Source organism: Diadema setosum, chromosome 6, assembly GCF_964275005.1.
Source record: "Diadema setosum chromosome 6, eeDiaSeto1, whole genome shotgun sequence".
Taxonomy (NCBI): Eukaryota; Metazoa; Echinodermata; class Echinoidea; order Diadematoida; family Diadematidae; genus Diadema; species Diadema setosum.
The window spans coordinates 3,466,182-3,480,838 of record NC_092690.1 but is presented as its reverse complement, the minus strand read 5'-3'; the positions used below and the strand labels follow the sequence as shown (position 1 = coordinate 3,480,838).

At 37.9% G+C, this 14,657-nt stretch overlaps 1 protein-coding gene across 1 annotated transcript in view; it reads right to left on the bottom strand.

The window, feature by feature from the left end:
• Positions 1–3,854: 3,854 nt before the first annotated feature.
• The window catches only part of LOC140230149 (CUB and sushi domain-containing protein 3-like), a 36,432-nt gene continuing 25,629 nt past the window's right edge, over positions 3,855–14,657 (bottom strand). The window contains exons 7-13 of the mRNA XM_072310340.1: positions 11,044–11,322; positions 9,712–9,852; positions 8,782–8,967; positions 7,933–8,109; positions 7,265–7,342; positions 4,527–4,605; positions 3,855–4,104 (exon numbers count right to left, since the gene is read on the bottom strand). Coding sequence (XP_072166441.1) covers positions 3,855–4,104; positions 4,527–4,605; positions 7,265–7,342; positions 7,933–8,109; positions 8,782–8,967; positions 9,712–9,852; positions 11,044–11,322 — 1,190 coding nt within the window. The remainder of the gene's footprint in view (positions 4,105–4,526; positions 4,606–7,264; positions 7,343–7,932; positions 8,110–8,781; positions 8,968–9,711; positions 9,853–11,043; positions 11,323–14,657) is intronic.

The window sequence follows — 14,657 nt, the reverse complement described above, 5'->3', positions numbered from 1 at the left end:
CTGACTGTGTTTACACAATTCTCAGTCCTTAACGATGTCATGCCGACCATGTCCATAGAACCCTGAATGCGGAAGCGTATAAGTGCCAACCAGATGACGCGATAAGAAGACGAGAAGACAAGTTAAAGGCCGTATCACACCATAACGCGGGCTTGTGGCGAGGAGGTAGTTTCCAGCACGTAGAAGATTTTCAGCGGGCGAACAAGAATGTTTGCAATTTTCATTCATGCCTTGTCATACCGTACGGGGGAACTTCTGCGGCTTGACTTGCGGGGAAACAAATTTACTCCAAGGAGCTCTCCGCAGTTGGTCCGCACCTGACAGTATCTTACTAGCGCGTAGTTGCCCGGAGGTTCTCACGCAAGTCCGATTTAACCGCAGCCAAGTTTTGAGCATGACCAAAACTTTTTCCGGGTGAGTCGCGGGAATGCCCGTAGAGGTCCACGCAGAACGCCAGTAGGAGACCCTTAGCGGCAGTACTTCCCACGCAATTCCCACGCAGGTACTTCGCAGTCCCGTATGCAGCCAAGCTAATGAAATTCTGTGAGATTTCAGCCATTCCATTAGAGGAATTCCTTCACTAAGTTGTCAGCCCCCACGCGACTGGTACGAAGATCACACAGAATACTCACAAGTATAACGCGTCCAGCAAGTAAGACACATGCGCTGACTCGCACAAATCCTTTTCCGCCCTCAGGAATGTCCGGTATGCTAAAAAATCCCTATACGTAACAAGCCCGAGTAGCTTGCCCGGAAGGGTGTGACAGGGCCTAAACACGGTTGCGGGTAAAAAAATATGCGTCCGCACCTCCGGGCGACTACTTTTGAGATACATGCTAGGTACTGTCATGTGCGGATATCTACGGGGACCTCCGGGTAGTGAAAATTGTTCTTTGCAAGTCGCACGCAAGGCTGGTGTGACACGGCCTTAAATAACGAGAGGACGAGTTCCTGTATTAAACTTGTCTTCTCGTCTTTTTATTGTGTCATCTCTTTGGCATGTATAAGCTTCCGTAGAACACAGTTCAGAGTTGCGTACACGTGGAGAGAGCTTATTAGTCCATGGGCCAAGTCCCGAAAAATGGGTTATTGGTACCACCTGAGGTGGCAAAACCTTTTTGGTGTCATTTTGTTTGTCGGGCATAGATTATGCTTATCAAGCTATGATAGCATTTCCAAATGAGTAGCTTAGTCATAATGAATGAATTTTTAACCATTTTGGTCTCGTTTTTATATCCCTATACTTCTGAATCGAAACTAAGCTCTTGGAGGAAAATTTCCAGTACAGACAACAAAGGCTTTGAAATCCATGGTATATTCGTAAGTGCCATATTGTAATTATTAAAGAACACGACAAAAGATTCTTCAGCAACCAACTCTATAATTAGATATCGAACTAAACTGAAAGCTTTCACACTTATTAAGTACACTCAATTACTCATGCATAGGTTTTTACTTGCAATAACAAAGAACAGCGTGACCTTTCAACAGATATCAAAATTGAAAGTGAAGTTAACAAAACACCCTCGTGTTGCGAATCCATACACCTGAGATGTGTGAGAACAGTGTTCTAGAAAGGAAACAATGCATAAAATGACACTTTGTTATTCATGTTTCCAAACTTTGTTTTATTAAGAAAAAATAATAAGACAAAGGAAATATTTATTTCATCAGTTTGAATAATCACATAAAACGCAGTTCGTTTAACTTCTTGCTGATTTTGTAACGCACGGCCATGTGTGTGTGTAATATATAATATATATATATATATATGAAGAGCTTGCAACCAAAAAGCGCGTTTAATCCATTGAAAAATATTGGATTTAGCGCCTTTTGGAAGCAAGCTCTTCATATATTATAAGCAATGCAATGACAAAAACATAGAACAAAATCATGCTCTCAATACCAAAAGTTTATTTTTTTAAAAACACAAATTTTCGGGCTCCTCGCCCTTTATCAAGTGTTAAGTATCATTGTGTGTAGGGTTCGTCATTCGGAAGATTCGATAGTACGAAAATGAATTAAAGTTGGTTAATAATATGAAATAACAAAACCAACAAACCCTTCCTTGCTAATATTCCTTTCAAAATTGGTCTAAGATCAGTTTGCAACCACCTGCACCACCTGTTGCAGACCGATCAATTGATTTGCAAGTAGTTGTTGCTGGCGGTCGCTCGAACGGGAGGTAGTCTTGACCAAAGAGTATAGAAGCTAAAGTTAAGAGGGCGTACTCTCGTGATTTCGCACGCAAACGGGTGTAGTACGCCATGGAGCACCACATGTAGCCCAACGGCGGCCATTTTAGTAATAATTCCGCGAGCTTCTTAACACGTGGGCTAATGGAGCGAACTGTGCCTTCCTTACATTTTCTTCATTTTAATTAGGCACACAGAGGTAGAATTGTGTTTCAGACCCCAAAATATCACCAGAAGCATATTTTCTGTTGATAAGTTAAAAAAAGATTGAAGTTACGTCATCACTTTCCAATCTGTAGTGCCTCAAAGTTTGTGTTTGAGCTGACAAATGTCGTCTATCTCTTTCTCTATCGGGCTACTTTAGCTCAAACTTTGTGGGACTGCATATTGGAGAATAAATGACATTTCTTCAAATGCATTTCATGATTAGACGGAATGATATTTCTGTACGACAAAACGAGGTCCTAAGCACATCTCTTCCCTTGTATACCCCCTAAAGAGGTGAAGAAATAAAAGGGAGACAGAATTCACTACTATATATGTAGCTTCTATACTCTTTGGTCTTGACTGGTCAAATCTGAACTGTAAACACTACTTAAAATCGAGACGGGACCTGGTGGGATTGTTTCATTCGCATTTGGTTGTGCGACCTTGTCCTATTAGGCGTTTTTACATCAGCCCGATAAAAATCCAAGCTCGAGATATTTTTCAACTTCCAAAGTCAGAAAATAGCGCGCTATTTCGAAACATCGGGCTGATGTGAAAACGGCTATAGAAGAGTGTTGGACAACAAAGCGTGAGCTGATGCGAGAATTCGCACGACTCGATAGTCGCATTGAATTGACTGGAGGTCATACAACACTCGCCCGTGCACTCGCAACCTATCGAGACATGTCTTTCGTGCGATTATGCTTAACACCATTATCGTAGCACATCTCTAATATAAAGTCGTAACTATCCACTGCTTGACTGTATATTGCAATTCAAAGCAATTTTTCATTTCATTTTTTTTTTTTAATATAGAAATCACTCTTTTGGTCACAGACATAGGTGAACGGAGTGTACAATGATAATCGAACCTTAGATATGTAACAATACATTGTCATAAAACTCAGAGGGAATTAAACAGAGGGAAGTCAGAGGAAAGTAAACAATATGCTAAAATTCGAATTGTATATTGAAAACTCTACATGTAAAACTGCCAACAGAAAGATTATATCCTAATTAGACAATAAAATGAAATTTGAATCTGAATATAAGTCGAAATTATCTCTTCTATTAGCTTTTGTTGTACGACAGCTGTTGCATTTGTGAAAGAACTGATGAGATCAAAGGCGTTTGCAGTGTATGCATCATGTTGTGCGACAAATAGTCGCCCACGCGCCCACACCAATTGTGAAATAAGGCTTAACGAACCTTCGTAATAACGAACTTTCGAAATAAGGAACCACAATTCCAGCATACCCAGAAGAGACTAACTACCTTACTCCATAATTTATCATAACTAGGTAATATCTTTTCGCTGCCCGCAGTCGAAAAGGATGTCTTTAATTATCTACACCTTGCAATGACATCAAAAGATAATATTTTGGCGAGTTTCTTCATACAACACTGTGAAATACATAAATTATAGTTAAGACTTTCTTTAATAGGCATTTCCTAACATGTGTGCTCAGCAGTGGCAATGTACAGTTCATTGTCGACCATGATATCTTCGTTGTCTCCAAGGTTTTCATGTCCACTTAATTCGGCACCATGAGAGCTGTTTGGTGCGGGGTTAGTTTCTCCGGCTGTCAAATCAGATATTACGTCGTAGTTGGAGAGGTTGTAAATGTTCTCAGAGGTATGACGATGGCCATCCTGTTCTTCCAAGTATTGAATTGTGTCGGACTTTACCACCTGGCGATTCCTAGGAAATCAAACATGTAAACAGACAATAATGTGTTTAGATCAATTCATGCGACCACGGTAGGAGCTGAAGTTTCAACTGGTTCAGTTACACATTATATCATGATGCCTTGTTAAGCATACATCTTAAGATTTGAAATGATATCATATATTATATTTCGCTTTGTTGTATAGTGTAATAATTCACAATCATGTATTACCCAATTAAAAACACCCAAAAAAAAATCATGGAACGTTTTTAAGTGTTTTAAATCAAGAAATAATTGAATAAGGAGGAAGAGGATTTTTATCGTCGCAAAAAATGAGTTTCATTTTTCATTAAATTGTAAATATACCTGACTTTCAATCCATTGTATTTCAATCATTTGGATATGCTAAGACGTCACATTAGGTTGCACCTATATACAAAATCAGCATACATACCTTCGTTTTAGCACTACAAATACCGCAGCCAGAAGGGCAAAGATGAGGAATAGAATGGCGATAGTGGTGCCAGCTATTACTGTAAGTATGTTGAAAGAAATCAGGAAGGGAAATAAGCGGAATGATATAATTTCTCGACACAAATTCCATATCACTGTCTTCATCATATCAAAACCATTGTCTTTTTCGAATAGGGTTGAGTATTAGGATAGTAATAGTAGTAATAATAGTAATAGTAATAGAAATGGTAATAGTAATAGTGACAGGAACAGCAATAGTAATAGTAATAGAAATGGTAATAGTAATAGTGACAGGAATAATAATAATAGTAATAGAAATAGTAATAGTAATAGTGACATTAATAGAAACAGTAATAGTAATAGTATCTGGAGTATTAGGGACCTTTAGGTTTTTGCGACGCGGACTTTCGACCTTGCGTCGTCTGAGTTTGAACGGTCGGTTCCGGGCCATTTTTACGTCCGCTCAATTCATGACGCAGAGAGCTATACATGTTCTTGATGCACGGATCACATGAGAGCACCATTTTACTTTTCATAAGAGTTGCGTCGTTGCGTATTGTTTAAACAAAAGTTTCTGACGACGCAAGGAGAGAGAAGAATGGCCAACGCAAGTGTCGTCTAAACGTTCGTATCGCAAATCTAAAGTTCCCCATGCATGACTATCTGCGGAGAAAAGGTTGCGTGTGAATATGAGTGTAAGCAATATCTCTTAATGCAGGCATTTATGTTCAACCAGACAACGGTCAGTGTCTATCGTGACCATGATGTCTCCGTTGTACCCACAACTGATAGTCACCCTGCAAGGCTTACTCGGTACATGTCTTTGGTTAAAGTGTATGAAAGAGAGACACTTTGTATTTTCTGAGAGGTAAATACTAACCAAGAGTAAAGAAAAATGAATGCTTACAACATACTCGTTAACATGAATCTCACGATCAGCTCAATTGTATTCAAAGTTACATTGAAGGCCATTGATCAAAGCAATCAATCTATGTGATAAAACACTTTCTGTCACAATTGCTTTCTATTCTTTACCTGATGTTAATGGCAGTGATTGGCTTAGTGTGGTCGTTTCTTGCTCAACAGTAGTAGACAGAACTTCTGGAAAAAAAAAAATATATATATATAATATAGTTCAGGGCATTTCCAGTACTCTAATACGTGTTTCAAAATAAATGTGACCCTCCACCACAAAGCAAACAAAAATTTGCTAGCCAGGGATTTTTGGTAAAGGCCAGATTCTGAAAGAGCAGACTCTAAGCTTTAAAATAATTTGTAACTCTAGTCAAATAGAGTATCCTAATGTATATTGGAATGAATGCACACACTCTGGAAAAGTGTGAACTAACAATAGAGGCTCTGAAGTACAGGGTCTCTTCAAGCGCTTAATCTTTAGTAAGCGGTGCTAGCTGTGCGAATAATGTGACTAAAAAAATAGGGTGTAAACCACAGGAGCAACAACAATAAAGAGAGTATCAGATGAAGCTGAAATTCAGCACCCTTTATCACAACATTCTGTCCATGGTGAATGTCAACTTTGAAAGCATTATCATTATCATTTGAAAAGAGATCAGAGTTAAAAGTGGTGAGCTTGGAAAGGATTTTCGAGTAATAACAAAGGGGCTTCCAAGACACGCCTGCTCACATTACTCTACAAAAAAAAAAAAAAGGTTGCAGACAAACCGCTCAAAACCAAACTTTCCATTCATTCTTTTTATTCTGAACTCTGGAATAAGGTAGAAAAATGATAGCTCCTTCAGAAAATATGGAAAAATTATATTGACTTTCGAATCTTTGACCCGTTTCAACTTTTTTTGAGTCCTCACGGAAATGCAGGGGTGCGATTTGTTGTTGGTTTTGTGATGCACGGTCACAAACAATATTGTACGAAATTTGTATTCATACTCGTTAGAAATTAGGGGAGCATGAGGATCTGCTGTACAGAAATTCGGTAGTAACAGAAAATAAAAACAAGGTAATGCTTTGCAACCTTTATAATCTTTGTAAACATAGCATAACATTATCTTAAGTTTATGAAGAGGTGCTTCCCAACAGGTGCTAAATCCTCTGGATTTCTATTTTACACGCTCCAAAGAATTTTCACGCGATGGTTTCATGTCCCATAGGATTAATGCCCCATAATGTTATAGAGAAAACCTGTCTAGGAGCAAAGCTACGTGCCTACACTGATTTATTTTAAACAATTGATAATAATAATAATAATGATAATAATAACAATGATAAAAATAAAAATATATTGGAGGATTTTGTGGAATTAGCACCTTTTGAAACAAACTTGGCATTGTACTATACAACATAATATACGTGTTATTTTAGCAACTGGTTTTTATGACTTTACGATTTTTTTGGAATGATTTAAAATATCAACACATATTCTTTCTGTTTTCTCTATTTCACCTTATAATTCATATGCATTGAATAATATATTTTTAGCAAACAAGCACATTTTCTAGGATACGTGGGAAGCTGCTTAGCGAAAGAGAGTTATAAAGCCAGCCTGGAATTACTCAGGGGTCGATCAAATTGCAGTCATGCATGCGTAGTGGGTTCTCATTGTATCCCGCTGGATTTAGTTTTGAGGGGAAAATCCTAGTTTTTCATTTCTGTTTTCTCACAATGATAAGTCAACGAAAACCGAGACGTTCACTCTCCTTAGTAAATGCTCCCATAACATTTTTCTCATTATCGTCATATTACCTGTTCTTGACAATGTCCGTAAAGTTTTCGGACCGTTGGTCAGAAGTGGAGTCGTTGAACTCGGCAGAGTAGGAATGGCTTCGAAGTGAGAAAAAAAAATAAACATAATAACATATTGGACATGTAATTTTAACTTTGACTGAGTTCACACATATATATGTGAAAAAATTTGAGCATTGCCGCCACGACAGTACTCTGATGCGAAGATTTTGCACCTTAAACACATAACTTTACTCCTGACCAAACAATATCAAAACAATATTTGACCCGTACTACCAACGTAACTCGGACAAATGAGCAGATATAAGTTCAAAGTTTCTTTTTTTCTGAAACGTGAGTAATAATAATCATTTTCATTGAACTTTTTCTTTTAATCACGGAATCAGGAAATAGATCTTCTTGGCATAACCTGTCCTAATTTCAATGTCGTTGAGTTTGTTTGTTTGTTTGTTTGTTTTTTGGTTTTTTTTTCAATGATTTAATCTTATCCGTTTTCGTTAATAAGCATGTTCTGTAACTTTTATGCGGACCTTTTGAGTCTGATTTTCTGCATGGGTAAACGCATTAGGACTCAATTCTAACTTTTCATAACTATGTCCATTATACTTAATACAAAGATCATTTACAGAGAGTCTTCCGAGCACAAAGAACTAGGCAATTCCAATTACCTGAGCATGAGAAATTGGGCTTGCTCCATGAGGCATCCGCCTGACAGTAACTCACGGGAGGTGCAGTTGGTAGTAATCCTTCCAAGCACGAATATGTCGTCACACCTCTAAATTTTCTCGACGTTACTGTGAAGTTTGCATCGTCAATATTCTGTGGATCTCCTGAACAATTTACGGCTGTGCTTGATGAAGACCCAAAAGATCGAATTAGTTTATTCCAAAGCTTTCCACGCCTCAAATCAAACAGAATCGAAATTATTCACCACTTCTGACACTATCATTTCAATATGTATATTCTTCCTAATATATTGGTTCTCTTCGTATTTTCATGCTTGTGATTTTTTTCTTGATATTTATCACTGTGAATGCCGATAAGCGCTACTGATCAATAGAGAAATTGATTGAATTTGAACCTCCATGGAAATTCCTTTTTTAACTAGCCATCTATTTCCGGCATGACAGCTTCTGTAGTATCTGTTCTCACTTCGGTATACAGATAAAATGATTTCTACTAGTTAATGTTATTAAAAAGATGGAACGTCTAACATCAAAAAATGTATCCTTTAAAGATAATAGTAGGAAGACGAATTTCCATCTATTGTGCAATCACTGTTTGCGACAAAATTATAACGAATCAATCTATAAATAGTCCAAATCATTAAAAGGATGCATGCCTTATGAACAGATTATGTGCTAGGCAGAACAAACAAACGGGGAATATTTGAGAAGTTTTATAAGCAATGTTCTATAACGATGCATCTTGAGGGTGGTAGAAGGAAAAGCCCAACATTAGGGAAATAAGGAACATTTTTGGTCTACAATTAAATGCTACTTATATCTATAGATTACCTTCACAAAACGGCCTAGCACCATCCCAAATCCCGTTCGTAAGACAGGTGATTGACGCGGAGCCGTTCAACTGGTAGCCTGGATCACAGCGGAAGTTAACCGTGGCGCCATCAAGGAAAGAAGACGTATCGTCTGGCGCCCTCACACCGTGACCTGGAGCTCCAGGATCACCGCACGCCACCAGTCCTTGCAAACATAATAGTAATTGACCCATGGATTATGTATCGGTTTAGATTGTGAAAGTGTCACAAATGTTAAGTCATATAATTCCGATGCCATTGTTAGAATTTAGCACTTATATCCAAACCCAAAATATTTATGTTGTTTCCGAGATTCTCAAAATTATGCACTTTCAAAACATTTTTTTTTAAATAATACAATAACTGTTACTGTCACATTGCACATTAGTCCTGCATTGATGTGTTTAGTTTTAGTTCAATAGACATGATTGCAATCTATAAATCGATGATTGATTAGAAACATTGCCGTCCAAGCATTACTGTGAATGTAATCTATTATTTTACAATATCAATGAAGTCAGAGCCCCTCCCTCAAACGCACACGCACACACACACACACACACACACACACAAGCACACAAACACTGCGTACGGTCACGTCACTTAAAACGCCCCGCTCTTGCAGCCTCATTTCTAATACATTTTTTTTTTTTTTAGTTTCGATACTAATGGCCATTCTGTAAACTGAATTATACTCTAGAATCTTTTCAAATGATGTCTGTATTTTCTGTTATGCATCCCTTGCTTCTCTTTGAAATATGGATTAAACGAACATTATGTTTTTAATTTATTATTACGGCACAATTAGTCAATTAGTTAGCATGTATCAACAAGAATTGTATTGAATGGATTTATGCATTAAATTTTCACGAAGACTTCATTTAAATGAGTTTTCTCCAGGTTTGAATACCCTTCTGACATATATAACCGTCATTAGAACTGCATGACTTGTCATTCCACTGGAATCCTTTGTTCTGATTCATCTCGATGCACTCCTCATCACCAGAATTAGGCTCTCCCTCTGCCCACTGGTCAGTCGTCACTATGGTGCCTGTGTTTCATTGAGATGAAGTCAAAATCATACTATAATTCGAGCAACATTTGTCTGTCCGTCTGTCTGTGTGTCTGTTTGTCTGTTTGTTCCTCTACTCCTCCCAGGTCCTTGGTCCGATCTCCATCAAACTTAGTGGGTGGATGCATGTTTACCGCAAAATTGCCTTTGAGGGGTTCATTTTTTGGAAAGGTCAAGGTCACTGGGGTCAAAGGTCAAATAACTGTTTTTCGCTACTCCTTGGGATACCCCCAGAAATATACTCAATGGGGATTTCCCAGGTGTAGGCCTACTTATATGGGGATTCCCCCAGAAGTATCCTCAATGGGGACTTCCCAGGTGTAGGCCTACCTTATGCTTCAAGCAAGTTTGGCCAAGATCGGACCAAGGAGTAGCGCAAAACAGTTATTTGACCTCCGTTGACCCAGTGACCTTGACCATTTCTGGGGGAATCCCCATAGAGGATTTCTGGGCACTGTCTAAAGCCAAACAAGCATGATACATGTACTCTCTGGCCCCACTTCGGCTGATTCAGCACTCTACGGGTACATTGACTAGTGTTTTCAAAATGGAACAGCAATGTTGTAATAAATGTAATAATGAACGATAAATACAAGGAAGCATTCGACTTTCAATTTCCCATCTCCATTCTATTTTATTTTATTTCCAACAAAAGTGTTACGGACAATATGACATTTGCATACTCAATCGAAATCAGGGAAGATCATTTTTTTTTACGATAAAAATGCAAAATGAAAAGTGTAACTGAATCGTTTCAAGGAGTATTTGTCGGAGATAGAGGGAACTTTTGAAAAAAAAAATAGATTTGCCCTTGGAGTACAGTGTCTAGTGGACAGAAAAGGGGACAGGAGGAAGCGTTCAGGGATCCTTTTACTGGAAAAGTCTAGGAAGTAATTCCAATATTTCACGAAAACAAAGGACAATATATGATAAAAATTACAGATAGGTCTAAAGGAGGAAATCAATGTGTAGGGTTGATAGTAGAATTGGATTTACGTTCAGGAATAGACCAGGTGCGCCTATTACAAAACCAAAACATTTGACGTGTACTCCAAGGGCAAATCTATGTTTCATTTATAGTATCATCAAGTTTCATCTAGTATATTCAGTATACGAGTTAATTGTAATCGTGTATGGAACATAATGATAAACGAATACTTTTCTACTTACTGTCGTCCCAAAACCAAGATCTTCCATTACCATTGGTGTCTTCGAACGCTCCTATCCAGAACTCGGAAGAATACATGGACATCCAAAGCGATACAATAGAGGATAAAAATTCCTGAGTGCTAAGATCTAAAATCTCCACCAGAGAACCATAGTTTCTCGATTCACAGGCTGTTCTGGACTCATTCCATGTGTAGCTGCCTCCGATGAAACGATAGCACTTGTCATTAAATGTTTCATTTAACCAGTCAAGTTCATTCATATCCCCGGTACAAGGGCCATCTGAAATAGATCAAAAAACTTTCTCCTTTAACAAACTTTCTCCACGCCACTAAAATCTCCTTCTTTCAAGCAGTATAGCACTTGTCATTGTTCATGTCTGCTTTTATAAATGAATTTGAAGATTATGACTTGCCCTTTCGTAGTTTTGATTGGAAATTTGACTTTGATTTCCATTACATGTAACAATGATAATAAGTCATATGTTACACACACACACACACACACGCATACGTATACATATATAATATGTATATTAATATATTTATATATAGTATATACATTAAAAGTATGTGGCTATGCAAACATTAAAAGAAGGATATTATAAACTAGAAATGTCGCTAAGGCGACTAGTATGCCTCCGCCATAATGCATGATTCTCCTAATAGGTCTGTAGTACATGTGGACAATGTGTCTTTACATTTTCACAAAATTGGCAAAATATTAAAATGACAAGTTTTCAATTCTTTGGAGGGCGAAGTAATTTAAGTATTCTTACCGGAATTTCATACCTTCTAGCGTTTGGTTGTTTGTTTTTCCTCTCACTTTCTATGCTTTCACGTCCTTTTGAAATCACACACAAGGAAACTGAACATGACACACACTGGATTCAAAGCTTGATGGAAGGGACAAAATAATATAGTCTGAATCTCATCAAATAGTAAACCAAATTATTCCCATATGCCTTGGAAAAAAAAAATGCTTAAAAAAACTCTCCGCATAATCGGGTAGGCTCGAGCAGAGCGTTTCTTACCCGATTAAGCGGAGTACCCGATTAAGAACACGTCTCATTCCCAGTTGACACATAGAATGTGTGTATGTATATTGCATTGAACACTGCACCAAACATCTACACCGTATGCTTGAACACGCATGCTTGCACGGCACATTATATATACTGTACCTTACACTTGCTGAGTCACGAGCAATAATTTACACTCTTTTTACGGACAAATATGTCTTCAGAAAACTCATGTTTAATCACTCCTCAAATGATCGGTCTCCTTTGCAAATTAAGCAGAGAATGCGATTACCTGTTACACGGCACGTACATTAATTGTATTTTCATGTTTAATGCGATTAGCCGTGGAAAATTTGGCATTCGCGTTTTTTCTTAAAGTGTTTTATCTGCGATAAAATGTGGGTAGGAAATCATACTAGAAGAACATTATTTACCCATTTATGCGGAGAGGCAACCCGATTATCAGGTAAAGTTAATGTGCATTGGAACTGATTTTTACATTACTACCCAATTAAACGGAGTACCCGTTAAAGCGATACCCGATTACGCGGAGAGTACTATATCTAGAAATATAAAAGGAGACCGCCATCAAAGGTGGCCTTTGGAAAACCAAATAGTCGTGCACATGAAAGATTGTTGTTACACATCGTTTCCCTGCGCATGGCAGATATTCCGGGCATTCACTGTAACTCAAGCACAAAGAGCTATGCACTCTATGAAGAGCAAAATTGCATTATCTTTTTTGTCTACCTGTCGATATTCAGTTCGAACTATTTGCCAATATTGTTATATGGGTGTGAGATTTGGGGTTTTGAAAGCGTAATTCAAATCGAAACGTTTTATTTGAAGTTCTGTTAAATTGCTTGGTCTGAACAAAAGAACTCCCTATTGTATGATTTACTGTGAATTCGGGCGATACAAACTAGAAAAAAAAAAATGTGGGTAGTCGAATGCTAATGACCTGGTACCGTCTCGTAAATGGAAAATCAGCTAATTTATCAAGAATCATTTACAGCTTTGAATTTGTCGCCGTTTCAAAGGGAAAATCAGATGGATTAGATTCTCAAAGTTTCTCTTGTAACAACAATAGGGAGCTTTAGATTTGCTGCGAGGACGTTTGAGACGACGCTTGAACTGGGCGTTCTCCTCCTCCCTGCGTCGTGCTGAAAAGTAGCCTAAGATTACACAGGGACGTAATGTTTAAAGATTAAAATGGCGCCCCCATATGATTGGTGCATGGAGTAGCTCTCTACGTCGTAAATTGAGCGGACGGAAAAAAAAAAAAAAACAAAGGCCCAGAACGCGCAGTGGAAAACTCAGACGACGCAAGCTATAAATAGATCAACTTGACGTAAGTTTCTGCGCATACTCAGAATGTGTTTCGTTTTTGTTTGTTTGCCTGTTTTTTTTTTTCTTCTGAACGTTCCGTCGCGAAAATCCAAAGCTCCCTAATCCGGCATGCGCAGGGAAGCGCATTAACGCATTAACGCTTGGGTAAACGAGGAAAATAATCAAGATGTGATGAATGCAAGTGAAGAGTGACTTTGGCAATACAGCCTCTACAGATTTCTTATTTTTGCCTCGGCCAAGAAAGGAGGTTATGTTTTCACCGGCGTTGGTTCGTTTTCTTGTTTGTTTGTTTGTTTGTTTGTTTGTTTGTTTGTTTGTTGTTTGGTTGGTTGGTTGGTTTGTCCATGTGCAAAATAACTGAAAAATTGTGAACGGATATGAATGAAACGTGCCAAAAAAGTTAATAATGACACAATTATTGACATAATGATTAAAATGTTGGTAGTGTTCCGAGAATTGCTATGGATTTTTTTAAGGCTCTTTGATATTTCTGCAGATAGGGTCAATGAACTTGAGAGTTCAGGCTGGGTGTCTTTTAGATTTGCATACGCGCTTTAAAGCGCGTGCAATGCTCGCGATATGTGCCTATCTGCCCCTGTGGACTTTCAAGCACTTGCACGCACATTCACAACCATCACACATCAGAGTTTAATTTCCCCTGCTATCTTCGCATCAGAATGTGAATAGTTACGAATCTAGTCCGTCCCTACCTTTTCTTCGGGCCGGCCATCTTTTCAAGCAATGCTTACAATGGCGGCCCTCTGCATTATCGCTTCCTAAATATAATATTGTTATTGTAATCCCTGCTGCATAGACATGCATGCTGTAATATCATATTATTAATTTCCTTTTATATCGTTGTTTATGCAAGTCAAACGACACTGTTTCAAATATACTTTGTATGTTTCCCATGTTCATGATTATGTAATCTATGTATATTGATTTGCAGAAAATTAAGTATCTATCAAACAAACAAACACAGCTGGAAGCTGGTGAAATGGTGCTTCGTGCTGTTTTTTTGTTGTTGTTTTTTTTTCTTTTTTTAAAGCGCCAAGTCACTATTTTTCTTTTCTGTTTTTTTTTTCTGTAGCAAAATGTGTCTTGTGTATTAAGATTAAGAGTTTTATGAGTACATATATATAATTGGTGTTGTATTACATTGGTATCACATAAAATTATTCAGATAGGGCCTCATCCACGTCAAGCTCTGCTTATGATGACGGTCCCCTGTATTGATTTCTCCTTT